The sequence below is a fragment of the Aspergillus japonicus genome (assembly GCF_003184785.1).
Source record: "Aspergillus japonicus CBS 114.51 unplaced genomic scaffold BO86scaffold_2, whole genome shotgun sequence".
In the NCBI taxonomy this organism is placed as follows: Eukaryota; Fungi; Ascomycota; class Eurotiomycetes; order Eurotiales; family Aspergillaceae; genus Aspergillus; species Aspergillus japonicus.
In genome coordinates, this window is record NW_020291639.1 from 439,420 (window position 1) to 465,704 (window position 26,285).

Here is a 26,285-nt window from a genome sequence, read left to right on the forward strand (position 1 = left end):
TCACAATTGGGCTCGGAGTTACGCTTGGGATTAAGTTTTTCTTTGTTTTCTTGGCAGCAGAAGGACGGGCAGTTCACGGCGTTTACGGCTGCATTACCTGAACAGGTGTCATAATTGCTTCGTGCTGTTGCTTTTGTCGGTGGAGAGGGGACTGTATGGTTCGGCGCTAGTGTCTAGACACTTCGTCTGAAGACAATGAAATAATGAGACCATTGTACATACACAAAAAAAAGCAGTCCTATTCTTAACCCTCTATTGACGTGTCTATAGCGTATGTACAATCTTGCAGCTTATCGTTTAAAGGTCTGCCTGCTCAGGGACGGGACTCTTCAACTTGCCCGTCTCCAAGGCGGAGCGAATATTCCCGATCGTCCATTCCTCCATTGCCGTTTGTGTCTGCAATTATTGACTTTTCGTTAGCCACTTTCCTTTCAGACCACTTTCATCCACCGCCCAGAAAAAGCACAGGATCAACTCACCTCGACCGTCCATGTCCCCATATGCGGTACCAGCACACAGTTGGGATTCCGCACCAAACCGGGGTGCACCGCCGGCTCGTCCTCGAAGACATCCAAGCCGGCAGAGAACACCTTGCCCGAGTCCAGCGCCTGCACCAGCGCCTCCTCGTCCATGACCGCGCCGCGCGCCGTGTTGACCACGACCACGCCATCCTTCATCTTCGCGAACTCCGCATGGCTGATGATGTGCCTCGTCTTGGGGTTGAGGGGCAGGTTCAACGACAGCACGTCACTTCGGGCCAGCAGCTCGTCGAAGCTCACGTACTCCGCCCCGTCGGCCTGGTCCGGGCCCAGCGCGCGCCGGTTGTGGTAGAGGACGCGCATCCCGAACGCCTCGGCCTTCCGCTTCAGGTTCCGCCCGATCCCGCCCATCCCCAGGATGCCCAGCGTCTTGCCCTGCGGGTCGTGGCCCAGCGCCGGTAACGTGGTGCCGGGTCTGCCCCGGAAGTCCCCGGCGCGCAGGTTCTGCATGCCCGCGTTGAAGTTGCGCAGCGCGCCCAGAATCAGGAACATGTTGACGTCCGCGGTGGCGTTGTCCGGCGCGGTGGGCACGTTGGACACCCGGATGGGTTGCGGGGCGCGGGTGGTGCAGGCTGGGATCGAGATTTGGTCGTAGCCCGCTCCTGGGTTTGTTGTTAGTGTTTGGAGGAATTTGGGGAGGGGGTGATGGTGGGGAGGGTTAGGGTGGTGGTGCAGGGACCGTTAACGGGGCTGGGGGGCTGGGGGGCTACGGCGCAAGCACGCACCGCAATGCGCAATCCACACCAACGACGAGGGCAGCACGTCGATGATCTCCTGGTCAAAGAGGCCGGTGAGGTTGATGGATCCCAGCGTGCGGTAGGCCGCGACGACACCGTCGTATTTGCCGGCCTTGCATTCTTGGATGAATTCCGCGCGGTTGGTGGCGGTTGTTTCGAGGAGGTCGGCGATGTCGCTGAGGCCGGTCCAGGTGGCGTACGCGCTGGGATGGGGGGGTTAGTGGTGGTGGTCAATGGGTTTGTTGGTACAAGAAAGGGGAGGGCAACGCACTGGTCGATCTTTCCGATCAGTAGCACCTTGGGTTTGGGGTTGGTTGAGCCCATTGTTGCGGTGTTGTGCGGGGTGGGTGTCTATGAGCTGGTTAGATGGTGTTGATTGAGCTGTGGTTGCAGGTAATGAGGGGTAAAAACATACCTTGAGAATTGCTAAGTGCAGCTGGAAAGAAAGTGGGGTAGGCAGGAGATTTATAGATGGCCGGCACTGGCACGGAATGCAATACCCCGAACGGAAAAGAGTTTCGGGTGTAGACCGTGCAGAAGATTGATCGCACTGGCGGGACTGACGGACTGACCAAAACAGTGCAAGTGATAGGGAAATTGGATAACGCGAGCTCTGAAAGTCGACCCCACGTGCCCCGCGCGCCCTTCGCACTTATCGCTCGGCTTCCTTCCCGACTGGTTCCTGCCCTTGATTGGTGGAAGATTGGCCCAGATAGGGCGTATGCTGCTCTCGGCCGACTCGCTTATTCAATTGTATATACTGTAGTTACTGTCTGGTGGTGGCTATGAGTAGTTTATTCACTGCTGTGTTTAGTGAATAAATCCTGTATTGTCTTGATGGGGTATTCACCAGGCAGGAAGCTGCCTTTTCATTGAAGAAAAAGCTACACAGCTGGATCTTCAATACTTAAGCTCCTCCAGCTTCTTCTTCCTCTTCCTCTCCTGTATCCATCGGTCTCACTTCTGAGTCTGTACTTCGTTTTTCATTCTTCATCTCCCTGATTTCCTCTTCCATCTTTCATCTTCCAGAGTCAACATGGCGACTTCTTAGCCTTGTACTTGGTATACTTCAAACGCTATCGCATGTTTCCCTATCCGTCAAGGACATACATCTTCATGGTCGGATCAGAAGTGCCCCTTAGCATCATACCTTCTCTCTTCTGAAACGCAATCATACACCTACAACCAGGCAGCTAGAAATTGATCTCCTACCGAGATCAAAAACGCTGTTCTTAATTGTGTACGGCTTGATCGTGCTTGTTGTTCCTAGCACACTTTTGATACAGCAAGGTTCTCAAAGCATTTATCTCCGAGTCAACTCTCGGTCGTTGAATTAGACTTGCTAAGCATCGCAGAGCTGCAAGTAATGATCCACCAGCCGTGACTCTTTGCGTCAATGGGGGCGAATGGGACTACTTTGACATTAAGGGACCAAGAGATGTTTCGGTCCAGAAGGATGCCTCTAACTACCCCCCTCTTCCACAAACCTTGATCTCTAACAGACCTACTTTTATTCATGAATCAGCCCAACCTGCCCCGGCAATAACTCTCGCATCGAGCGTCCTGAATGGAAGGATGACCCTGTGCTATGCAAGGCCGGAGCGGAGTGAATCGAGAAGCTGCTTTTTCTCTCAGCCAACGCGCCAGCGCGTGAAGACGATAAAGCTCTGCCAGATTGTTGAGCTTCACATACAGGCCCAGAGCAAGGAGAAGGAGACGTTTCCGAGGACGGCGTTGTCGATGAGGCTCTTATCGTGAGAGCTATTGAGAGCTAATGAGAGCTATCTTCTGGATGTCATGGAAGTCCTGATGCTGACTGCCAAGAACCTGATACGCTTATGGAAGCCCTGGCCCGCCTGTGTGGGCAAGTCGGCCATGACGTCGAACATCGCCGCTATGAAAAGTCCCGGCGAAAGCTCTTGCGTAGAATGATGCGCAAAACTGGCATTATGGTAACCACTCTACTGACTTTGCCCGAGATGTTGCTGCCGGAGCTTTTCCCTAAGTATCTTATCATCAACGGGGCGACTTCTATCACGATTCAGAGTTGTTTTCTGCCTTAACAAAACTTCCCCAAGTCATGAGTATACTTCTCGCCGGCGACTAACAAGCTGACTCTTTATAGTTGCTTGACAGCTTCGCATCAGACCGAAAAGATTCACTCATGTCCGGATTCTGTCAAGGGTTGTTCGCAAGTGTAAATGCCAGTCATCTCTACTCTGATCAAAATACGCGACTCCACCAACAACAAATCTTTGTTCTACTAGAGGAACCAAGTCAGAAAACGGGCCCAGTGGGAGCTCGAGGATGGCAATACGGAATGATGGACCTGGTCCAGTCCAGTCCAGTCCCGCAGGATGAAGTACTCATTTCGAGGATGTTCAGGCCTTTTCTCCTCGTCGACATACTTGAATTGACGTCAATCATTTGTTTTATACAAAAGCCTATCTGCGAGCTTCCTAAATCCATATGCACTTCCATAAGCTCGATTCATATCACCGGGATATGAAGTCAAGGCCATTTCAAAGCGAAGCATTACCCCCAGACTACTCACTTGGAAACCTGACATGTACGACATCCCGACATTCGACCAGGCAGATCCGCAAACAATCACCCAGGCTAGGCGGGTGAAATTCCTCCGACGGCTGATAGATAAGTACAACGGGACTGCAGCATAATGCAATTGACTTCTCGCATTGATGGCTTTTTCAATACGCACTCAATTGTCTTCATCCACCCCATGTTCTTACTGCAAGGAACCAAAATTGCCGACATTCCAAGTAACTCGGACCAAGGAGCAGGCGCGACAGCTGTTCCGACCTTTACCATGTGTGGTGGGACGCGGTCTGCCACAAGAAGACTATCCGGCAACCCCTTTGGCCGATGTGCGGAAACCTATCCCTTCCGTAAACTTCTCATGTTAGTGGCTCTCTACCCTCCTTCATGGAATATTGACTAACCTAGCTTGACTGCATAATAGGGGGAAAGCCCAAAAGGAGGCAGAGCAGGTGTGTGGCGCTCAGCAACAAGTCAATATATATTGCGCCTGTTTACGATGATCGATTGTCTGGGCAGATCTGGGAGAACGTTTGGGACCCGTGCCTCAACTGTGAAGTTCTTATCAAGAACCACAAAGGCAGAACCAGCAATTTCGGTCGCTGGACTGAATGCGTGGGTGCCCCGCCTTGATCCATCAAGGTAGACAGTCGAAAGTTGTTTTACGGACGACCTCGGGTCCCCGCCAGCATACTGATGCAGGACATTGAAAAGTACCCTGGGATGGAGAGGTTTGCGCACATGTAAGGGAAGATAGCCCATCATCTTCCTGCTGAGATTTGGTTCTGTCAGTGCAAAACAGGACGTCAGCGAAAGATTCTACGAGCACATTGAGAGGTGACAAGTGATGCAAAGACTGTTTCAACCACGAAGTTGGAGAGTCCTAAGGGTCTTACAAGCGAGATGAGACTTCGAAGGACTGCAAGGATCTGGATGAGGGCAAATGGACTGCTGAACTTTGGGAGATAGCCCCTTACAGACAATGAATGGTACGATGAGGGCTTTCCGTTCTCATCCAGCTTCTCTGACATTTTGCGTGGATTGCCAGCAATCGTCCAAAAGTGCTGCTAAATGCTGCACACCGGTACGGAAAGGACTCAACCACGCCAGCGGCCACCTAGGACACAAAGAGGCGTGCCACAGAGTGAACTACCTGATTGGATACATATTACCAAGCTTGGGGGAATTGACTGCAAGTAACTCCAGTGCTCATTCTCTCTAATCGGAGCTAGCAAGAAGCTCGGGGCTAAGTTCTCGGAGCGTACGTGCTGTACGTCGCCCGCACAACAATCTATGAAGGAGGGCAACGCTTCCAGCCGCCGGAAACAGGTGTCATCGAAAAGGAAACTTTCAATCAGATGCTCTTCTCTGACTTTCAACCTTTGCCAGCTTTCCTGCTTGGACGTTATCTTTCTGGATGCTTCCGCTGTCGGCTGACTTGACTTCCAGGACCGCAGTACATATTTTTTCTTCTACACCCGGACTGCTTTGGATACAGTTCGATTGCTCCACCCACCCGACCACCGCCGGTCTGCTGATTTCTAAGAGAGAATGGCAGCCTGTCATCAACTTGCTCTTTGCTGTAGGGTGCTTGACAGTGTGCTAGCCCGTGTTGGGCTCGGCCTCTGGGCGCAACAGGGCTACTCTAACCGCGCTGCATTTGCAGAAGAATGCATATGTACTTCTCAGTGATGTGAAGAAGATCACTGACTATATAAACCGCCACCATCTGCAAGACTAGGCTTTTACCAGACAGTCAATTGGTTTGGTGTATGAATAATGAAGATCTACATTGAGGTAAATATTTTCCTCTACAGAGTGAAACTGAGCGTGGAACTGAGTGAATGACAGAACATCTCAGTCGAAAATGCAGCGGCAGCAGTGTGCAAGATTCTGTCCACCCTGGCCAATGCAACGAGCCTAAAAAAGATTCTGGCCTATTCTTTTTCTGAATTTGAACTTCACCCGGTCTGCTGATGAAAACTAACCAATTTGCACACTGGGCCAGTGAGGTGCTGTGGGACCTGGCTGCGCGCAGAGCAGTGGTTGTGGTTGAGGTTGTGCCGTGTAGGTAAAAAAAGAGTAATGGGCTTCACTACAGACGCATCGGAGTGGCAAGTCGAGACTATTGAATGGGAGGGGAAAGCACTTAAGGCTGCCCTCAGACTCCCTGACGACTAAACCGAGGAATTAAAGACTGTCGCCCTCGGACAAGACCTTACCCATTGGATGGCGGGATTTTCGGTGGGACCAAAGCGTGCAGTGCTTCACAATTGGGAAAATAAGACTGTTGAAAAGATCAAGACGAAGTACTAGACCATCCGGCCGATCTGGATTCCTTGATCTTGTACGAATGGATCCAAGAAAAACCTCTCACATGGAAGTTGCCTACATTGACCGTCACTAAGAGTGCTTACATGGTTTCACAAAATGCCGTCCGAGAGAGAAAGAGTTTTTCGCCGTTCCCAGCGAGGAAAAAGTTCGGACTTTCGACTAGAATAGATATTTAGCTCTTTCACCCAGCATCAGAGAATTCCGCCAATATCATATGGGCAGGAAACGGAATTGACCGAGTCAGGTAAGAATACCCAGCTCCGGTCAGAGACTTGAACGAATCTGCCGCCTCTTCGATAAGAGCAGGCCCATGCATCACTCCCACAAGCGACTATACGAAGACACATCGCGCATGATATAACTCCAGGTTATTTCACTTGGGATAACTGACATTTCTCACCATCGAGGTGGCGACCATGTCCACCGCCCATCTGTACAACGCTCTGCAGCAGGAAAGGCTTGCCCCAAGTGATCCGTGGGGCTGAGATGCTGTTGCTGCTCAAAGTATGGGGTTCCGTGTTTACCCATGAGACTCCAATTCCTTATCTCAGCAGACAGTGCAGATAGCAACGAGAAAGATAAGATATGCTCCCCGCTAATCTCCTCTCTGCGCTGGTTATAGCGTGGAGCGAGATTCATATACCCACCAGAAGGCCAGATATACAGCCAATGTGCTTCTCACAAGCAGCAGAAGGTGGTAATCATCAAAGCCAAACAATTTTCGCGCAACAGTCGGCCTGGTAGAGATGAAAATATATGGTGGTCATTAGTCAAGCGCCAGGTGCAGCATTGCCTGGCGGGCGTTTACAACTGCAGTCAGATCTCGTCAACCGTGTACGGCATTGTGGCTGTTGGTGACAGGACCTGACTGTCAACGGCGACGAGCAAAGTGACAAATCAGGAAAACCATCTCCTTTGAATCAGTATCAAATCCAAACAAGCACTCTCGCAAGCCGGCCGATGGAATATGCCGTGACAAGAGGAAATGTTCACAAAGCCACGGACATTTCCCCATATACTCAAAGATAAGTCGTTCTATGTCTTTGGATAAGAGGTCTGACATATGTCGCGATCATGGCGGAGAGATCACACAATTTGTAACCTCTCATACTCAACGCTCGTTGCGAACTCCTCAGCATGAGGTTCATGTTGACACCTGTGACTCAGGACTTCTTGCCAAGTCAGATGAAGATGCTCGCCTGAAACGATATACGAACGTCGCTGAAATCGCAGAGTCCTACGACAATTTTGAGGCCCTTATTCATGTGGACGAAGTCAACTGGCTTGAGATAGTTGGTATCGGAGATCATATGACCAAGAAAATTTCCAGACAAAGCCGATGAGGCCTTGAAAGGTGACAACGATGATGCTTTATTCGATGCGGCTGACTCAGTCGCAGATCACTCTGATCAAGAGGACGGCAATGTGTTTACTGACCATCCCGTCCCATCTCAGAAGGGAAGCCGAGACATGCGCGATATTCGGCTCAAGTAAGACTAACGACACCTTCACAAGACGGTATCTAACTGACAAAGCCTATTCCAGGCACTTCAAGTTCTCTCTGCTTCAACCGGCCATTTCTTGCCATGGCCCGCCCAAGCAGAAGAGCACTTCTTCGTTGCTTAAACAGATTGAGCTCTTGAATCAGGTCTCAATCTCAATGGCTTCTGTTACAGCGACGCACAGACACGCGCAGCGAACGAGTGTGAAGTCAAGCATGGGGCACGTGTAGGAGCCTCGCAAGTCTGGCCCAATGAACTAGGACATCGTGCGCCTCCAGTAAGCTTTATATCTCTGTAACGGTAATTTGATCCATGGCTAATCGATATGAAGGTATCCTAATGGCGGCGACTGCGTTGCGCCAGCTCCGCGACAGAATGTCGACCGCGAAGATGGCCTCCGGTGGCCAGATGCTCGGGCAAACTTCTATTTAATCAAATTTGAGCACGATAGTCTCGTTTACCGGGCATTGTCTGATCTTGAAGACCTTGAAAGATTCCGTCGAGTATCTCACTGAATCGAGACCTTACCACGAATGCATTTTGCAGGACGTGAAGGCACTATAAAATAAGAAAAGGTGCATATCTTATTGCGTCAATTCCTCTAGCATCTCACAATATTGCAGACCTGCACCAATGGTTGGACTATCAGCCAGCTTCATCTCCAGGTATTGGTTCATGGGCTGATCAGTGTAGGCTGCTATCGTGACAGACAGCACTGGGCAATGCCCTGGGTTTGCGCCCCCCCAACCTTAGTGACACTCTTTACAGTCTGCGCTTGCTAATAGATCTATACACACTTGATTTGGGAATGGCACACTCCAACCTTGAACCGAGCACTTCAAAGCCCCCTAGAGGCGTTTCTGCGGGTAGATCAACCACTGATTGGTTCTCTGCACCAGGACATGAAGCCCTAGGAACCTGTCCGATACACTACTATCCCAGTCCCGTGCGGATTCTCAATGTTCCAGAAATGACTAATCACGGCCCTTATCCGGTTACGCAGCATAGAACTGGCGCTTAAAGCCAGTACAAGTGACTGACCCAGTGCGAGCCCAAGAAACATCACCACACTGAGTAAGAAGCCACACGTCTACTGGAGGGCAGGAGTCTTCATCTTGGTGCCATTCACACGTGGTCCATCCTTTGATTACAAAAACTCTTCGGGTGTAAATTGTGTACCTGCCCCTACGAGGCTGATGGACGTATTATGGAGGCGTACTATCATCCTCCATATCACGCGAAGAATTCCAGGCTTTTAACGTCCGGCTATTGGCACCTGCTCACTTCCATCGATGCGACTACATTGTCTCTCCCAAGGTGTTCCTGACCATTCTCCACAGCTTTCGGCTATGCTATTGAAACAGAAAACACTTGGCCGAGATCGCCTGGGTCGAGGTAAAAGCTTCAGTAGACCATACACATGCTGCGCTACCATCCCGGCGCAATGAAAATCGAGTCAAGTTTGTGTACTGGTGAGCGACCTTTCACCCTGCTCCTGGCAATACACGAGCGCCCAGCACTTCATACGACCACCGATGAAGCCAGACTTTGCCTCATGAGAAACGCAACCCATTTTACAGGCTATTTCCTCCTGCAGCGGAGTCCGACATCTCTCGAGCTCTACTCGCGTTTTTCTCGGTCCCAATTGCCCCCTAGCATGATACACTACCATTGGCCTATTTATTGAAAATACCGTGATTGGTATAGACTACTCGGTTTTATCCCTTTAGCGATAGTTTTGGAAGCCTGACCTGCTGGTTCAACGTGTTGTGTCGAGACTGCGCGAAAATCCTTGCATAAGACTTTCAAAGCCTTTGACCGGATGCCGGGGGAGGCTAGTGATTCATCGCCGCCGGGTTCTTCGATTGACAGTAGTGATCCAGGAGATCTATGGTTGCAAAGCAAAAGAAGCATGAGGCTGACGAGCGGCGAACAGATTATTTGATTGTGTAAGCACCGTCCAGGGTTTCGCTGATGTCTCCTTAGATGCCCCAGTGGTACGGAGAACCAGGAGATCATGCGCTATAAGAAGGCTTTCCAGACCCACTCAGATGCACGACCTCTCCAGCAATCGGAGGGTCCCAGTGCTGGTGTGGAGCCCACGCGTTGTGTATGCAACTTATAGCAGAAAAGGCTTCTAAATCTCATTGAGTAACCAGAGAAGAACGACCAAAGCTAGAAAAAGATGTTGATCCTATAATCTGAGGTTCGCATGCCTGAATTTTGAGAGCACTTGGCTGAGTATCTCATTGTGCTCTGCTCCCGGAACATTGCCAAGTTCAAGCATATCCACCTTTCGGAGCTGGTTGCAGAGAGGGTAGAATTCAACGACGCCTGATTCCCCTCGATAGGAAGCACAGCCAATCTTGCTGTTCTACATGGATGACTTATTGCGGAAGACTTACGGCCGATCCTCTAGGTGATTATGCCACTGCCCCCTGATTGCAAACATTGTTCCACGGAATGTATGAGAACTACAAGGACAGACTCTATCTAAGAGTGGTCCTTGAAGCTCTCATAGCCCAGAGGACACTGGAGGGTCTGCCCTACCCACTTAGTAACAAAAGCCCATTGCTGAGTACAGAGCTGGAAGCAATGCTGAAGAAGAAAGCTGTATTTCGGAAAACCCACCCGCGATACTTTACCGCACGGGGGCATCTTAGGAGACAGTTTTGGAGGTTCATCTTCACAGTACCTAGTCTACAGTATGTCTTCGATATGGAAGACCTGTGAATTCGTGGATCCGTGGATCCGTGGTCATTCCGGGCCCAAGATCTCAATCATCTGTGGTTGAATTCAGTTTGCAGAGGCTCTTTAGCCCTGTCATCTAGAAATCGTATTCCATTACACCTGAATGTCGTCCAGTCCACCTTCGTCACCGCCCATCTTTCACCCACAGCAACCCATCGGGTTCGGCCAGCAACCGTATACTTGAACACATATCTTGACGCTAGCAGAAACGCAATACTAGTCACCAATCTGCTCGAAAGCGAGCTCTTCCAATGGTTGCCTATAAACCTTTCACAGGAAGTAACCCAAATCCTGGGACATGTCCTAGCTGGACGAGCAATTTTATCCTCTATGCAACTCTCAGATTTGCTGGATTTGACTGGGTAATTCTACTTACATGGATGACAACACAAGAGCGAGGCAAGATTGTTGACGAACTTACTGGGAAGCCAGATTCCTGCATGGTCAAATTCTCAGCTACCAGGTAAACTCATCAGACGTCAATCTACAGAGATATTGCCACACCGTCCACCTATTCTCAGTCGCAATGTGCTTTGCTATAAGAGAGCAGGCAATTGGCCCCTTCCTGCGAGGGGGTCAAACCCCTACAGTAGTGGTATACGAGTATCGAATACCCAACACATTCCAGATCTCACTGAAGCATAGTGCCATGGAGAAAGCTCTACCGGAACTGATGACTGAGTTGCCCTCGTCATTTACCGCTACCTTGAATACGTCAGAAGAGCGTATTGATGCAGAGGGGTGGGTCATTCAAAATGTGAGGGAGCTATGGTCTTTGCTAATCCGCATCCGCAGTGTATCTGGACGCCAGTCCCTACAGATGAGGCAAACGAATGCGAGCAACGTGTAGAAAAGAGAGCCTCAAAAGCGAAAGAAGAGAAGGAGAGGGAGGACCTCGGTGGGCAACCGCCTTAGGTTATGCAGACTGTAAACCGCAGGGAAGGACCATGAATACCCCCCTGGCAGCGTGGGAAGATCTACAGCAGACTCCCCACGGTGGTCAGATAACACAATTGACCAAAGCAGATGGAATTTCAGAGCAGCAACATCAACAAAATCTGCGCAAATTTGATGGCACTGTGCGTCCCCTCGCTATCCTGCCTCACTTTAATCCATCAAGACATACCCGTGCATCAATGACAAGCAAGATCGTCTCAATCAACACTTGAAGACGCCATAAAATGCTCACTGCCATCATTACCGCCCGGGTCACAGGACCACGAAAACGGAATATCATCCTCGAATCAGATAATACCACAGTGGCATCGAAGAAGCTACGACCAGCCAGGGGAGGGGGATGAATGTAATGGGAGAATAGTCGCAGCCACGATCGAATCCTCACAATAATATACATACATGCAATGGTCGGCGCGAATCCCAGTCCCCGACTAGGTTCCACACGTTTTCTCTCTCACATCGCCGATTCAGATTCTTTGTAGGCAGGGGTAAGGACAAACCTCCTTTTACAGCCAGTGCACTATACCTAGTGATGACCCCTGTCGACATTGTATCTGACACAGCTCCGCAAATGCCACCAAGGCCATATCATTGCGAGGCGGATCGATGGCTTTTCATCGGGCGTCGCATCTAGTGATGAAAGAAATGTATACCACAGTTTCGCCCAGTGGACGAATCTGGAGCCATCTTCCGCGAGGACGTTATACTCTTCCGCGCTGGTTGCGAGCCAGCTTAGCACAAGATACTGGCAGACGTGGTGTAGGGGTTACTGGAGGCAAAACGGGGCGCACAGGGAATCCCACTGAAATCGGTCGATGGATGGCTACCAGACCTGAAGAAGAATGGGTGATCCTTTTTTTATTGCGTGTATTCACTACACTATACTAAGTTGACCTCGCCGAGAGAACAACTACTGAGATGGTTTTGCGCGCGCGGAGGAGTGACGTTCTTGGTGATATGTTCGTGGATGGCGAAAAAGGTACTCCAGACATTATTGCGGGATATAATTAGATAGGTTGTGATCAAATGCTTCAAGGCTAGCTATGTTGGCGGCGGGCTGGTTGGAAGGATACGTGGGAAATGGGGCATGGTTATGGCCGCTGACCAGAACTCAGCATCTCTAGGGTAGTAATGGCACGCTTCTCGAAGTTCATCCTTGATAATCGAGTCCTGTGTTTAGTGGATCTTTGTATAATGTGATTCAACATAAGTCATGGAGTTTCTAGAACAACCTCTAATCAACATGTTCAGTCTTTACAGAAATTTGGCTCAGCCCGACCATTAATCTATCACCTCAGGTTAAATCCACCACCTCAACCCTCACCCTGACCTCCGACACATCAGCCTGAACCCAGAACCCAATGTCCTTGGTCGATTCCACCAACTCCACCTCTCTCTTGACAAACCGATCCCCATCCGCATCTACGCCCGCTACACGCTCATCCTCCGCCTCACTATCCCACTCCTCATCCTCCATCTTCTCCCGACTAACCGGATCCAACTCATCCGTCTCCCACACCAACCTCAGCCCATATGCAGGGAGCCCAAACAACCGCCCCGCGATCGCCTTGACCTGGTACGTATCGAAGGACCTGGGAATCTCCCTCGTCCGGACCACCTCGTCCGGTTTCCCCTCGGACCCACCACACTCGGCTCGCCTCAAACAAAACACAAACTTCACCAACCGCGCAGCCACAGACCGCGGATTCACCACTTTCCCGGCTGCGTCCTCCGCACTCGCCCGCCGGATCTCCGGCTCGCCGTGCAATTCGCACAGCTCCGCATACCGCGGATGCTTGGCCAGGATGGCCGGTTCTTCCGCTTGGGGCGTGGCGGAGAGTTCCTTCGCGATGAGGGAGAGGTAGTACAGTTCGCCGTTGGTGCGGTCCTTGGGCGTGACGGCACCGTAGTTCAGGATCTGGAGGTTGGCGAGCCGTGCTAGGGTGAGCATGTAGGCTTCGTCGACGGTCATGGGCTTCTCGGGCAGGCCGGTGATGGACGTCGGGCCGATGGGCCCGTCGAACAGCGGGTTGGTGGAGATGCGGAGGGTCGTGAGCGCGGGGCATGTGGTGGGGAGGTGGTTGAGGAAGAGCCAGGTGGAGATTTTGTTGCGGGAGAGGTCGAGGGAGGTCAGTGAGGGGAAGACTAGCGGGGTGGGGTCTTCGGGGGTGCTGATGGTGCTGATGGCGTTGGAGCGGAGGGACAGGTGTTGGAGATTGAGCAGGGAGGTCAGGGGTTGGAGGGCGGAGAGGGAGGTGAAGTCGTTGTTTTCGAGGGTGAGGCGGGTGATGTTTGCGGACAGTGGGGAGGTGATGGCGGAGAGTTGGTTGGCGGAGGCGGAGAGCAGGGTGAGAGAGGGGAATTGGTGCGTTATGGCGGAGATCTCGTCCCAGGCGAGAAGCGTCTCGTCGAGGTATAGCTCCGTGATCTTGGTGAATGTGAGGCCTTTTTCGACGGGGCCGAATCGATTGCCACTGTGTCATTGTCAGAACACGTCCTGTCCATTCAAGATAGGGACATACCCCAGTTTCAAGGACTTGAGGTGCTTGAGTCGCTCGCTGATCCTCGCCACGACACTCCAGCTAGTCAACAGGTTACGGCTCAGATCCAGCTCCGTGATCTTAGGACACGTCGTCTCAATCTCCTCGTACGCAAAATCTACTTCTTCCGGGGTAGCCTGGTGGCCCAGCACGCCAGCGACCCGCAAGCCATCCAGCAGGACGATCTTCAGTTCCTGGAGTTCTGCCAGCTGCTTGCGGATTTTGTCGAACCCTACCTCTTCCACGACCTTACCGCTGATCTGGATGGGCTTGTGCAATGCGACAGGACCTGTCTCCTGGCGCTGTCGAGCAAGCTCCTGCTCCAGATATTCCGAAGCGTACTTCTCACGGAGTGCCTCGACCAGCCCGCGCGGCTTGTCCGCTGGGCGCGACGGACGCACGAACGACCCGGCTGTGGGGTGATTGCCTTGGCCTGTGTTTGTCAGTACATACTCGTCCACAAGAGAACACTTCAGCATGAGCAAGTAACAACTCACATGTAAAGTATCTCACCCCCTTATGCTCGCCCGAATGCTTTCCGCGACTCGGATCGTCCCATTCAACACCCAACCAGTCGCCGGTGGTCCCCTCTACGAAACCAACATAGCGAACAGTACACAGATCCCCAGCATAGGACCGTCGCTGACCAACAGCCGGAGTATCCATGACAGACTCTATCTTCAAGTACCACCCAAAACGATCTCAATCACGAATATCAAGAAGATACTCCGTCGTTGAAGGTGCAATGCATATCCATTGATGGACGATACCGCGGGACCCACACCACAGCACGAACCAATTAGCACCGCCACCAGCCCGCTTACCTAATCCGAGCTCCCTCTCCGCCAAACCGCCTCAGTTGCCATCGATGAATGATTCCATCCACCTCCAACACCAACATATCCTGAACCACAACACCCTCACATCCCCCTCCCTCCCATTACACCCTGCAACCGAGCCCGAAGGCGCAAGTCCCAAAATGGACTACCAGGTACGATCCCCCTATCCCCCTATCCCCGACAACCCACCCACTAACGATCCCCCAATCTAGAACCGCGCAGGCTCGAAATTCGGCGGCGGCGGCGTCGCCTCGCACAGCGCGACGAACGCGGACCGGCGCGAGCGGCTCCGCAAACTGGCGCTGGAGACGATCGACCTGGACAAGGACCCGTACTTCTTCAAGAACCACGTGGGGTCATTCGAGTGCCGGCTGTGCCTGACGGTGCACCAGAACGACGGCTCGTACCTGGCGCACACCCAGGGCCGCAAGCACCAGACGAACCTGGCGCGGCGCGCGGCGCGCGAGCAGCGCGAGGGCAAGAACCAGGACCCGTCGGCGCTGCCGGGGGCGATGGGCGTGCAGGTGAAAAAACAGACCATCAAGATCGGGCGGCCGGGCTACAAGATCACCAAGATCCGCGACCCGCTGACGCGGCAGCTCGGCATGCTGTTCCAGCTCCAGTACCAGGAGATCACGCCGGGCGTGACGCCCCGGGTCCGGTTCATGTCGGCATTCGAGCAGAAGGTCGAGGAGCCGCCGGACAAGAGTTTTCAGTATCTGGTCGTCGCCGCGGAGCCGTATCAGTCCTGTGCGTTTAAGCTGCAGGCGCGGGAGATCGATCGGCGCGAGGGGCGGTATTGGACCTGGTTTGATGAGGACAGTAAAGAGTTCTGGGTGCAGATTATGTTCAAGACGGAGCGCGAGGAGCGGTATTCCGGTGTGCCGGGGTTGGCGCCGCTGGAGCCGAATGCTTGAGCTTTTTCTTTTTCTTTTTTTTTTGTTTCGTTTGGGTTGGGTGACTTGGGTGATGCTGGTGTTTTGTGGACCAGGTTTTCTTTCTTCTCTTTTCTCTCAAAATGCATGTATCATTTCTAGCTTCTGGGTGGCGTTCTATTTCAGGGGTTCCTCGTTTCTCAGATACTCAGACACTAGCAACAACACAATGATTCGTATCGAGCTTATCATGGCCCTAATGATCTTCCATCTACATCCTCCACATTCCCAGAGCCATAATAGCATTACTCACAATTACTTCCAAGAATACAGCTACCTGAGTCACAAGTCAAGGCTAGGTCTGAGTCTAAGTAAGTCGCCGTGAAGTCCACATGTCACTCGAATTTTTAGCTACATACACGGCTAGCAGTGAGCAGTCGTCTCGCGACAAGGATGCAATGAAATCAAACGGATATGCCTGGGTCGTGACCAACAGAGATGATGAAATGCGCTATATGCTCGATGAAACGGATGCACAATGTGGTAATACCGAGACGAAATGCCGAGTGCGCCACTGAAAATCCATCAATGCAAGCCCGCCCGCTTTCGGACTCTTCAATGACGTCTATCGTGGGTTCACCAACAAACATGCAATATCCACGTCTATAACTTAGTTTGCCTGGAACGCGTTGAACGCTTTGTACGTGTAGCCGATGAACGGCAGGCTCATCTCCGCCTCCTGCTCTTCCGGCATGGCCCGAGCCTGGGCGCGGTGGATGGCACTGGTATCCTCCTGAGGAATCTCGTCGATCGGGAAATAAGACACGTCGATGTTCGAGCTCAACCGCGGCTCGAAGGGCGCCCGGATGCTGCGCAGCTGCTCCCAAACAACGCCACGGAAGAAGGGGTGGTTCTTGATCTGCGTCGCACCGCCGAATTGGCCGCCTTCACTGCCAATACGGTGTTCGGTATCGCACAGGAAGCTATAGCTCGTCAGTGGAAATCCTCACAATGCAGCGAGAAAAAACGTACCTTCTAATCAAACCTTCTGACTCCCGCGAGAGGACAAGCTCCTCGGGGAAGTACAGACATTCGCGCCAGTTCACAATCTTACGGTAGGTGTCGGTCGTGTCCTCAGCGCAGAATGGCGGCCAGCCAACCAAGCACTCGAACATGATAGCACCAACAGACCACCAATCACACAGGTAAGTGTATCCCTGTCCGTTGAAAATCTCCGGCGCAATGTAATCGGGTGTACCGACGGTCGAGTAGGCCATAGCGCGACGAGACTTTCTCCACGTGTTGATCTGGCCACGGTTGGAAACAGTCAGGTTGATCGCGTCATTGAAGTATCCCGAATTGCGGTTCTTGTCCTTTGACGTGGAGTTCTTGAGTAGGTTCTGGTAGTATGAGTTGTCGTGCGTCTTCTTGCCGCCGGTGGAGAGACCGAAATCGGTCAGCTTAACGTGACCTCCACGATCCAAAAGAATGTTATCAGGCTTGATGTCACTGCAGGGAGTTAGCGTTGTTTCCGCAAATCACAATAAATCGGCCTACCGGTGAAGGAAACCAAGCTTGTGGACAGCCTCGATAGCCATGACAATCTCTGCCATGTAGAAGCGAGTGATGTCCTCCGAGAAAATCTCATACTTGATCAACATAGTCATCAAATCACCACCGGGCAAGAACTCCATCAGCAGGTAGAGATAAGCCGAGTCCTGGAAGGAAGCGTGCAGCTTGACCAACCACGGGTTGTCCTTGGAGTCGGCCAGGATATCTCTCTCGGCACGGACGTGGGCCAGCTGGTCCTTCTTGAACATCTCGGTCTTAATCAACGACTTAAGCGCGTAGATCTTGCCATCGGTCTTCCGTTGCACCAGCTTTACCTCTCCGAACGCACCCTTTCCGATGACCTTGATGGTCTGGAAGTTTTGTGGCGTCTCCTTGGTACGCAAGAACCGCAAGAACGTCGACTCCTTCTTCGCAAGCACTTCCGCCTCCTTGCGCTTCGAATCCTTGGGAACACCAGGGTCACGAATCATCTTATCGAGCTCAGCAGACCTGGAGAAAGGAATCAAAGTCAGCATTGCCCGTTTCACAGAGTTCGACTAATATCAGACGAATACTCACCGCAAGTTGCGGTCACGCGCGCGCTCAATGTTCTCATTGAAAAACACACTGACCAATTCCTTGGCCGCCTTACCACGCTTGTGAACGTTTTCCGAGTATCGTTCCGGGTAGCGCTGGAGCTCTTCGTTCTCGGCGGGGGTCCGAGGGCTGCGTGGCATGGGAGGGGCCAGATGGCCGGGTTGCTGTTGTGCGGCGGCGGGGGAGCCAGCGGTCCGGGGTCGTTGAGCGGGAGAGGCTGCGCGACCAAAGAAACCCGACCGCGGGGAGTTCAGGTCCTGGTTGGAGAACTGCTGGATCAGACCATTCGTCCCATCATTGGCGTTGTAGCCCATGCGGGACCCGTATGCGGCTTGAGAAGACTGCAGGTTCTGGCCGTAGTGTTGTTGCTGTTGTTGTTGCTGCTGCTGTTGCTGCTGCTGCTGCTGGGAGTAGGCCCCCTGGGCTTGGTAGGGGTTGGCCATGAAATAACCCTGGCCATAGGCACCGTTCTGAGCATCGGCATATTCCTGACCACCCTGGTTCTGATAGATGGGCTGAGGGAATGCGGAGGGGGTGGTGGGATAAGCGCGATTGTTGGCAGCCGGGTTGTTGAAGGAGCGATCATTGTACCCGAAATTCAGGTGGAGACGATTGTTGTTGGGATCCATGATGAGCAGAACTATCCTCCCCGAGGCTGGATAGCCGTGATTGACAGAGAATGGGCGGGGAGAGAAGTTAAGTTGATGGGGGAGAAGGAGAAGGAGAAGGAAAGGGGAGAAAAGAAAAGAAACGAACGATAAGCAGAAAGCCAAGGGGGAGGGGAGAAGGAGGGGAGGGAGGGGGGTGGGGGGGGAGTAAGAGGATTAGAGGAGTCAAGAATGTGGAAGATGTGGTGGAAGTTCAAGTGGAGTTTTGGTTTGGGCTAGACTAAAGAGGAGAGAGACGGAGGGGCGGTTAAGGGAAAGGGTGGAAGAGTGGAAGGGGAGGAAAACAACTTTAAGGGGCGGGCGGGAGAGGAGCGGTGGCTGTTAGTTACTCTACAGTACAGTACTGTACAGTCTCAGGAGGCAAATCTTGCCTTTTGACACTGTCCATGATATTGGTGTTTCATGATTGATAACGTGGAAGAGATGAAACATTTCCGTCTGTTGTCGAACAGACATGTCACATTATCTTTTATCTTTGACATTCCCAGAGCAAGCCAGACACAACAAACAGCATCGAGGCTTGCAAGTAACCACAACATCCCAAAACGGACTGGATCGATCTGAAACAATCTGGAGAGTATCCATCAATCACCAAGACATAAAGAGGCCAGACTCCCTCGCTACGGCATGGCAGGGTCTCCAGTTGCGTGGTTTCACTATCCCTATCAGGCGAAGACTCTGATCCTCCGATCACCCAGTAATTAGTCTTAGTCTCCATCAGGGATTGATTGTTTCTGCCTTCCAGGGCCCTTCCGATCACGGGACTATAGGACTATACAGTACTACTAGTACATCACCGGAAGGCGTCTCTTATGCTCGCAAAGGTAAATGGAGGATATCTATCAGATGGTTGCAACCAATAATGAGGCTGTCCAGTAATTGAATCAGCTATGAAAGTTATAGCTACCTAAAATTAAGAATATCATTGTTTACCGAGCACTATGAATGTGTACATTGGTACATACAAACATGAGTAAGTTATGGTATACTCTCGCCCCCGGACGGATCAACGTGAATCCGACGGAGCTGTAGCGTCCATCCCCGAACTTTTTCGGTCCTCCGCCATAGTAGTAGTAGATTCTTGACCTCGGGAATCACCACCTAATTACGAGGAAGTTGATCTTCCCTTGTGTTCACTCATCCGTCCAGTACATTCCGAGGATCATTCCGGACAGTCGACAATTTCGACCATCATGGCAGACTCCTCCAACCCCAAACCTGCGGAGACTGCAGCCCCGGCTCAGCCCGCGGCCTCGAAGCCCGCCTCGAAGCCTGGCAACCCTGCCTTTAGGATGATGGGTATGGCACTCGCACCTTCTCCATAAGCTCTTTGTATGCAACCTCCACAAACTAATAAACGGACTGCCAGGCCTCCCGAACATCAAATTCCGCCTCCCCTCCCGGAACTGGATGATCTTCTGGACCATCACCGGCTCCTTCACCGCGGCCCTGATCTACGACCGTCGAGAGAAACGCCGCGCCCAGCAGAAATGGTGTGACCTGGTGGCGCACCTGTCCAAGGAGACGCTGCCCGTGGAGCAGATGCGCCGCAAGATCACCGTCTTCCTGGCCGCGCCGCCCGGAGACGGGCTCCGGGTCGCGCGCGACCACTTCAAGGAATACGTCAAGCCGATCCTCGTCGCGGCGGCGGTCGACTACCAGGTCATCGAGGGCCGCCGCGAGGGCGAGGTGCGCGCGGGCCTGGCCGAGCAGATCCGCAAGACGCGACGCCGCGCGGGCGAGCCCAGCTCCGTCGTCGAGGAGCCCAGCGTCGAGGGCGTAGTCTACGACACGCGCACGCACCTGGGCATCACGGACGAACCGGGCCCCAAGGGCGACCTGGTGATCGGCCGACACACCTGGAAGGAGTACATTCGGGGTCTGCACGAGGGCTGGCTCGGCCCTCTCGACCCGCCTCCCCCTGCACCCACCGAAGACGAACCCCAACCACCCTCCTCCCCCGTGCCCGAAGACGGTGCCCCCGAAACCCCCGAGAAGCAAGAAGACACACCCACCGAAGAGAAGAAGCAAGAAGAAGAGAAGAAGAAGAAACCCACCGGCCCGACCCCAACCTACCTCCCGACCAGCGCCTACGACCTCCAACCCCTCCCGCCGACCCTCCCCGCCACCCTCGACGGCTCCGTCCCCATCACCTTCCCGCACCTCCTGGGCTTCCTCAACACCCCGATCCGTATCTACCGCTACCTAAACCGGCGCCACCTAGCCGACGAGGTCGGCCGCGACGTCGCGGCCCTCGTCCTCGCCTCCTCCAGTCGCCCCTACACCGAAACCACCCCCACCTCCACAACAGACTCCTCCGAACCCATCCCTACAACCGACCCCATCCCCGAACAAGAAACCGTCCTCGCGGCCGCCGAACGCGACTGGCACAAATCCGTGCACCGCACGGACGAGACCAACCCCGACAAGGAGCGCGAATGGCTCGACCCCATCGTGCTGGACCCGCGCCTCGCGTCCCGCATGCACCGGTACACCGTCTCCCCCGAGGAAGAAGCTCGGGCGACCCGCATCGCCACGGGCGAGGAATACATCCGCGGCGAGGAGCGGCCCGCCCCGGTGCCCGTGTGGCAGCGCCTATGGGTGAAGTACGGCTACGGCGAGGACGAGGCCACCCTCCGCCGGAGGCCGATTCTGGGGAACCTCGACAATGAGGATGGCGAGTAGAGTAGAAGTCTGTTCTTTCTGCATGTATAAGAGCTCTTTCTTTGACGCAAAAGGGATCCCTATATCAGTTCTAGATTTTCTTTTTGACCTGGGATAGAAGGCGAGGCGAGACGAGGGAAACCAGTATATAGATGCTATTTCTGTGGATGATGATCGGGTAGCCCCAGCCCAACCACCCTCCATCTTGGGCTATCGGCCTTGTTGATATGACATGTCATTTGTTTTATCTTTTTTTGGTTTTGGTTTTATGCATGGGAAACGGAACCGTCGCTGCTCTGGTTTGTATTTCTATCTTCTTTGCGTTGCTGGTCGTCTTAGAGGTGTATATTATTCCAATCTAGAGGTGTTTTGATTGTGCATGCTTCCTGTTGTGTGAATATAGTGTATTCCTTTGCGAGGTCTAAAAAATATCAGAGGATGGGCTCTCCGCTTCTAATGTGGTCAGTTCTCAAATACCGGCTCGAGTAACCACTCCACATGAATTGGTAGTCTGGAAAATGCAGCTGGAGCAGGTAAGCTACTTTGACAAATCAAACAATCAGACTAGTCATACACACCTTAAGAATGAAAGCTCTTTTATAACGTCTAGCTACAATTGCCACTTCCCCCTCATTGTTCTACGGGTTCCCATACCATGAATACAAGGTATACTTCAAACACGCGACTGCAATAGCTATACCCAGGCTAATCACCAGAAACAAAAAGGAGACAGATATCCAGTTCTTAAGAGATGACACACAACAAGCCCCGGCTGTTTGAGCCGGGTATCGTGTTATAGTGTTCTACCCATCCAAACTCAAAGCATTTTCGATTTTTTCATTTCACTTCACCCTTACTCCAGACGGAACACCGACGACTCGGGCCACTTGCTGCTGGCCTTCTGAGCGTAGGCGGTCTTGGCAGCCTGGTCGCTGCCCCACGCGGTCAGCAATTCCAGGCCGGTGAGGGCGGTGTCGATGGTGATGTCGTTCGAGTCAAGGGTGGCGGTAAGCTCCTGTTCACATTGCGACTTGGTGTCGGGCTTCAGGAGCTGCCGGCTGGTGAGACCGGCCTGGACTTGAGGGACACTGTCCTTGTGGGTGGAAATGAAGGACTCGTTCCACTCGTCCAGGTTCGTGGATTTCGGGAGCAAGGCCTCGAATTCGGCGTTGACGGCCTCGGCCACCTCAGCAGGAAGGGGCTCGGACAGGTTGTCCAGAGCTTTGCGGAGTCGGAGGATTTGAACGTGGAGAGTGGGGTTGGCGGCGTCGATCGAGTGGGCGGCAGTCAAGCACTTGAGAGCGAGCGCGTATTTACCTAATCGAGGATGAAATTAGCAGGGGTGATATAAGCAAATCGCAAGGCGGTGGACATACCTCTTCTGAGATAAACCTCGAATCCGAGAGTCTGAGCCTCGATGCTCTTGGGACTGAGCTCCAGCAAGGGAGTCAGGAACTTCATCGCCTCCTTGAGCGGGTCCTGGGTCGCGACCAGCTTGGTGCCAAGCGGATCAGGGTCCTCCTTCTTGACGTCTCCGTCGGCGCTCTTGCCGGTGCTGGCCGCCTTTCTTGCCTCGCGCTTCTCGGCTTCCAGCTTCTCCAGGCGCTGCTGCTCCTTCTTGGCCTTCTTGAGGGCCTTCTTGCGCTCGTTCTCATCCTCTCCGACACCGTTCGTAGCGATAGGTCCGTGGGCCAGATCCGGCTGGTCGTGCAGGAGCAGGTATGACTTGATGGCCGAGAAAGCCACACGGGTGTAGAAGGGGTGCTCACGCAGGCGGTCCTCCCAACGAACCATGTCCACGTACGCGCGAATCATGCCCTTCCGCAGCGAGAAGCTGTGGAAGTCGAACTGATCTTCTTGCCAGGTGTCGAAGATGTTGTAGACGGCGTGGAAGCGCTTGAGGGCAAGGCCGAGCTTCTTCTGGCGCAGGTAGGCCTCGCCATCCTCCGTCAGGAACCACACACACTGCATCTCATGCAGATCGCCCAGAGCGCCTCCAACAGTCTCGTTCCGGGTGAACTTGCTCATGTTGTCAAGACCCTTCTCGTTGTCGTTGTTGCGGAGCTGATACTTAGCAGCCTTGGAGTTGATATAACGGTCCTTCTCGTCTAGCAGACGGGCCTTCTCCATCTCCTCAGCAGCCTTCTCGAGGTTGCCGTGGTGTTTCCAGATCCGCGCCTTGGTCATCTGGTATTCCACGGCCTTGGGCGACAGCTCAATAGCCTTGTCGACATGCTCCATCGCCTTGGTCAAGTCGCGGCTGAGGTGGTAGTTGTAGTGCTGGGCGAGGAAGTAGTGGGAAGAAGAAAGGAATTCGGTGTTGTCGCTGTCGGCCTGACCCTCAGCGGAACCGTTGGACTGAGGAGTCGAGACGTAACCCTCAACCAGCTCCTGTACAGTATCCCGCTTAGCGACGTTGGTATAAAGGGCCTTGATGTTGGCAAAGAGCGAAGGAACTCCCTTCTTGAGCGAGCGCTGCAGATAGGCATCGGCAGCCTGCTTGAAGTCGTCTCCCTCGAGGAAGTCTAGAGGGATCCGGCGAGCAGCGTCACCACGGGGAGCCTTCTCCACCCAGGAATCATACAAGGCCTTCAAAGCCTTGGTATCGTCCTTGGAAAGACCCTTGGCCCGGATCAAAGAATCGTAGTAGATCGAATTCTCGGGGTTCCGCTCCAGAAGAGTAGTGTAAGCGGCCTCAGCCTCGGCCTTGCGGTCCAGGCGCAAAAGGTAGTCCGCCTTCATTTCCAGCACAGCCTGCACATCGGCACATCTGCGACCGAACTTCTCCAGGTGCTCCAAAGCCTGCTCCAGCTTGCCGGCCTCGGCCATGATTGTGTTTTTGTACAGGACAGCCTCGGAGTGCTCCATGTCCGAGGTGGGCGGCGGGGTCTTCAGCGTCTCCTCGTACGTCGTGAGCACCTTCTCAGCCTCCTCGAGATCGCCGGAAAGGTGGTGCGCGATCGCCAGGGCGGTCCAGTTCTGTCGGAAGCCGGGGCGGGCCTGCAGCATGGTCGTCCGGCTCTGTATGTAACCCTGGTAATCCCGCATCTGCATCTGGAGGAGCGCAAGATCCCGCTGGATGGGCTGCGACTCGGGCTCGATCCGCAGGGCAAAGCGGTATGCCTTGATCGCCTCCTCGTAGTTCTTCTCCGCACGGTACAGCAGCCCGTAGACGTGCCAGCAGATATGCGACCTCATGTCGTTTTTGAGGGCCTCCTTGGCCAGCACGAAAGCCTCCTCCAACTGGCCCATGTTGCTCATGATCAGAGCCTTCATCGCCAAGGTATCGCCATGGTTGGGGTTCTTCTTCAGGATTTGTTCGGCGGTCTTGATGCCTGTTGTGCGATGCGAGCATTGCGTTAGCTGTTTTGCACTTGGGTGCTTGCTACCCACTTGCGAAAGTGACAAGCGTGTTCATTGTGGAGTATTATTGCAGAACGCACCTTTCTTATGTTGCTTGTTTTCATAATGACGGACCACTTGGCGGAACAAGGCCGCATCCTTGGAGCTCAATGGTTGTGGCATGGTGCGTGTGGGTGACAGGTGGAAGGTGCAGTGCAAAGACTTGCGGACTTGCCAGATGACTGACTGTGTGCGGAAGACGGAAGCTGGGCGGTGGTCGTGCGCGGGGAGGGGAGAGAGAGAGAGAGAGAGAGCGAGAGAAGAGGGACGGACTCGATAAATGACGATTGCTTAGGCAGCGATAAGCTCTGACCGTTTCTACAACAAGAACTTTTACAGAGAAAATCACAAGAAGAACAGCAAACAACAATGGATAATCCGAGGCTTTTTGAGTCGAGCAATCTCTATTGAAAACGTTACAAATAAGCTATCCATTCACAAAGTTCTTTCCCGACCCCGTCTTCCCTCGAGGGCTGCCCGGTAATAGTCAAAATGTTTATCCGAAGCGGCGCTTGCATGCATATGCAACCCTGGACAGGCAGCCTGTCCATTCACTAGACTAGGTTCATCCAAATGGGAGAATGTTGAAGGAGTGAAGAACGCCGTTGAATGCTATTGTTACATGGTCATTTACATACATAACTAGCGAACATGGTCAAATGACCGCTTGTGCTGGCCGGAATCGACCCGACCCTCCAAAGTAGAAGACTCCCAAGCGAGACTCCATCGACCCTGTTACCACTGATATTCTACAAGTCTTTCGCTGGTTGTCGTTTGGTTTCGCGCCACTTGTTCAGCGCTTCTTCCCAGCTCTCTGATGAGCTTTCGCATCGCTCCGTCACAAGACCCCAGGTCCGCGCACGAATGATTTCTTCAACGCTTCTTTGATACCGGACGAGGTATGCCAGGGATTCCGTGCGTGGTTCGCGAGGAAAGAACCGCGCAGAGTAAGGATCGAGTCTTTCGTCGACCACCCGCTCGCGGTCCTTGGCCGACTCGACTTCCCGCAGGAGAAGGTCCGGATCTTCCGGGTCAGGGCTCGTTGCCACACCAGCGCAGTAACTGAGCACATCTGATCTCGCCTGCCATGACGGGAACAACACTTTATTCTTGAAGCCTTCGCAGGCTGCCGGATCGATTGTTCGCTCCGCTGTGGGGTCTATCTGGCGGGCGGCCGTTGAGGAGGGGTCGAAACCGTCCCGCGCGGGAGTATACAATGCATTGAGATTCTGCGTGATCGAGTCGTCTATCGTCGATCGTGAGAGGCGCAGAAACTCTAGTTACCCGTGGAGACCGTCGTCAGCGCTTGTTTGTGCCATTGCACACTTTGGTGGCGACGGAAGTCTACATACCTCGGAGTGCCCTTTCATTGAAACAAAACTTGGGACTTAACGCAGGGGCCGCGGTTGAAGTTTGGTGAGACATTTTCTGACCCTCTGCTTTCTCAGCCCCCCCGTCCGACGCACGTTTCTCGGCCCAGAATAAATCCACTTTGTAGGTTGGGAATGCGGTCAAGGCGGCTGTGGGTGGCAATCCCGTCTGTTGGCGGCAAGTCGATCAGCGAGAAGAGAGTATCGCTGAACTTGAGTCGGAAGCCGAGGAGGCACTCTCAGTAGTCGAAAACGCCCTAGACGATAGTTTGAGAGTAATTCAAAGCGTACTTGGGAGCAGATATCCTTGAGGATTAGCCAGGACCTGAAGCGATGAAGTGGGAATAATGCGCATGAGGGCCGGCCCGCATGCCGTCCAGACCATTAGCAGAAGCAGCTTACT

At 53.2% G+C, this 26,285-nt stretch overlaps 8 protein-coding genes across 8 annotated transcripts; 3 read left to right on the forward strand and 5 right to left on the reverse strand.

Moving 5' to 3' along the window:
- Positions 1-241: 241 nt before the first annotated feature.
- BO86DRAFT_384890 (D-mandelate dehydrogenase-like dehydrogenase) lies at positions 242-1,678 on the reverse strand. The gene is made up of 4 exons (XM_025670984.1): positions 1,548-1,678; positions 1,265-1,479; positions 480-1,141; positions 242-396 (listed from the first exon to the last, which is right to left on the reverse strand). The coding sequence occupies exons 1-4, from the start codon at positions 1,598-1,600 to the stop codon at positions 298-300; spliced, it is 1,029 nt and encodes a 342-aa protein (XP_025532782.1). The 5' UTR covers positions 1,601-1,678; the 3' UTR covers positions 242-297.
- Positions 1,679-7,203: 5,525 nt separating this feature from the next.
- On the forward strand, positions 7,204-8,183 carry BO86DRAFT_394682 (uncharacterized protein; the record flags this gene model as incomplete). The annotated part of the gene is made up of 5 exons (XM_025673240.1): positions 7,204-7,462; positions 7,566-7,656; positions 7,712-7,871; positions 7,929-7,945; positions 8,000-8,183. 5 exons carry the CDS (start codon positions 7,204-7,206, stop codon positions 8,181-8,183), a joined length of 711 nt encoding a protein of 236 aa, XP_025532783.1.
- A 4,398-nt stretch (positions 8,184-12,581) lies between these two features.
- BO86DRAFT_328599 (putative tubulin-specific chaperone) lies at positions 12,582-14,653 on the reverse strand. Its single transcript, XM_025668639.1, has 3 exons — positions 14,414-14,653; positions 13,899-14,349; positions 12,582-13,850 (listed from the first exon to the last, which is right to left on the reverse strand). The coding sequence occupies exons 1-3, from the start codon at positions 14,580-14,582 to the stop codon at positions 12,671-12,673; spliced, it is 1,800 nt and encodes a 599-aa protein (XP_025532784.1). The 5' UTR covers positions 14,583-14,653; the 3' UTR covers positions 12,582-12,670.
- A 155-nt stretch (positions 14,654-14,808) lies between these two features.
- On the forward strand, positions 14,809-15,888 carry BO86DRAFT_352036 (spliceosome assembly protein PRP11). The gene is made up of 2 exons (XM_025669462.1): positions 14,809-14,907; positions 14,968-15,888. The coding sequence occupies exons 1-2, from the start codon at positions 14,896-14,898 to the stop codon at positions 15,670-15,672; spliced, it is 717 nt and encodes a 238-aa protein (XP_025532785.1). The 5' UTR covers positions 14,809-14,895; the 3' UTR covers positions 15,673-15,888.
- Positions 15,830-18,618, reverse strand: BO86DRAFT_444703 (serine/threonine protein kinase CBK1). The gene is made up of 4 exons (XM_025676400.1): positions 17,761-18,618; positions 17,188-17,691; positions 16,663-17,139; positions 15,830-16,613 (listed from the first exon to the last, which is right to left on the reverse strand). Exons 1-4 carry the CDS (start codon positions 18,405-18,407, stop codon positions 16,301-16,303), a joined length of 1,941 nt encoding a protein of 646 aa, XP_025532786.1. The 5' UTR covers positions 18,408-18,618; the 3' UTR covers positions 15,830-16,300.
- Positions 18,619-19,534: 916 nt separating this feature from the next.
- On the forward strand, positions 19,535-21,474 carry BO86DRAFT_452572 (Tim22-complex subunit TIM54). Its single transcript, XM_025676933.1, has 2 exons — positions 19,535-19,745; positions 19,816-21,474. Exons 1-2 carry the CDS (start codon positions 19,640-19,642, stop codon positions 21,129-21,131), a joined length of 1,422 nt encoding a protein of 473 aa, XP_025532787.1. The 5' UTR covers positions 19,535-19,639; the 3' UTR covers positions 21,132-21,474.
- A 145-nt stretch (positions 21,475-21,619) lies between these two features.
- On the reverse strand, positions 21,620-24,925 carry BO86DRAFT_328611 (peptide alpha-N-acetyltransferase complex A subunit NAT1). The gene is made up of 3 exons (XM_025668641.1): positions 24,554-24,925; positions 22,487-24,445; positions 21,620-22,427 (listed from the first exon to the last, which is right to left on the reverse strand). The coding sequence occupies exons 1-3, from the start codon at positions 24,633-24,635 to the stop codon at positions 21,964-21,966; spliced, it is 2,505 nt and encodes an 834-aa protein (XP_025532788.1). The 5' UTR covers positions 24,636-24,925; the 3' UTR covers positions 21,620-21,963.
- Positions 24,926-25,112: 187 nt separating this feature from the next.
- Positions 25,113-26,217, reverse strand: BO86DRAFT_328613 (MIX23 family protein). Its single transcript, XM_025668642.1, has 2 exons — positions 25,865-26,217; positions 25,113-25,788 (listed from the first exon to the last, which is right to left on the reverse strand). The coding sequence occupies exons 1-2, from the start codon at positions 25,935-25,937 to the stop codon at positions 25,262-25,264; spliced, it is 600 nt and encodes a 199-aa protein (XP_025532789.1). The 5' UTR covers positions 25,938-26,217; the 3' UTR covers positions 25,113-25,261.
- Between the last annotated feature and the right edge of the window lie 68 nt (positions 26,218-26,285).

Excerpts from the sequence above, each read along its gene's own strand:
- BO86DRAFT_384890 (XM_025670984.1), bottom strand. The coding sequence starts at position 1,600 with ATGGGCTCAACCAACCCCAAACCCAAGGTGCTACTGATCGGAAAGATC. Across the intron at positions 1,142-1,264 it reads GGTGTGGATTGCGCATTGCG|GAGCGGGCTACGACCAAATC; the intron begins GTGCGTGCTTGC and ends CAACAAACCCAG. Across the intron at positions 397-479 it reads TGGGGACATGGACGGTCGAG|ACACAAACGGCAATGGAGGA; the intron begins GTGAGTTGATCC and ends CAATAATTGCAG.
- BO86DRAFT_328599 (XM_025668639.1), bottom strand. The coding sequence starts at position 14,582 with ATGGATACTCCGGCTGTTGGTCAGCGACGGTCCTATGCTGGGGATCTG. Across the intron at positions 14,350-14,413 it reads GGGGGTGAGATACTTTACAT|GCCAAGGCAATCACCCCACA; the intron begins GTGAGTTGTTAC and ends TGACAAACACAG. Across the intron at positions 13,851-13,898 it reads CTCAAGTCCTTGAAACTGGG|TGGCAATCGATTCGGCCCCG; the intron begins GTATGTCCCTAT and ends ACAATGACACAG.
- BO86DRAFT_444703 (XM_025676400.1), bottom strand. The coding sequence starts at position 18,407 with ATGGATCCCAACAACAATCGTCTCCACCTGAATTTCGGGTACAATGAT. Across the intron at positions 17,692-17,760 it reads GCGCGTGACCGCAACTTGCG|GTCTGCTGAGCTCGATAAGA; the intron begins GTGAGTATTCGT and ends TCCTTTCTCCAG. Across the intron at positions 17,140-17,187 it reads AAGCTTGGTTTCCTTCACCG|TGACATCAAGCCTGATAACA; the intron begins GTAGGCCGATTT and ends AACTCCCTGCAG.
- BO86DRAFT_452572 (XM_025676933.1), top strand. The coding sequence starts at position 19,640 with ATGGCAGACTCCTCCAACCCCAAACCTGCGGAGACTGCAGCCCCGGCT. Across the intron at positions 19,746-19,815 it reads CCCTGCCTTTAGGATGATGG|GCCTCCCGAACATCAAATTC; the intron begins GTATGGCACTCG and ends ACGGACTGCCAG.
- BO86DRAFT_328611 (XM_025668641.1), bottom strand. The coding sequence starts at position 24,635 with ATGCCACAACCATTGAGCTCCAAGGATGCGGCCTTGTTCCGCCAAGTG. Across the intron at positions 24,446-24,553 it reads AAACAAGCAACATAAGAAAG|GCATCAAGACCGCCGAACAA; the intron begins GTGCGTTCTGCA and ends ATCGCACAACAG. Across the intron at positions 22,428-22,486 it reads CGAGGTTTATCTCAGAAGAG|GTAAATACGCGCTCGCTCTC; the intron begins GTATGTCCACCG and ends ATCCTCGATTAG.
- BO86DRAFT_328613 (XM_025668642.1), bottom strand. The coding sequence starts at position 25,937 with ATGTCTCACCAAACTTCAACCGCGGCCCCTGCGTTAAGTCCCAAGTTT. Across the intron at positions 25,789-25,864 it reads CAATGAAAGGGCACTCCGAG|AGTTTCTGCGCCTCTCACGA; the intron begins GTATGTAGACTT and ends ACGGGTAACTAG.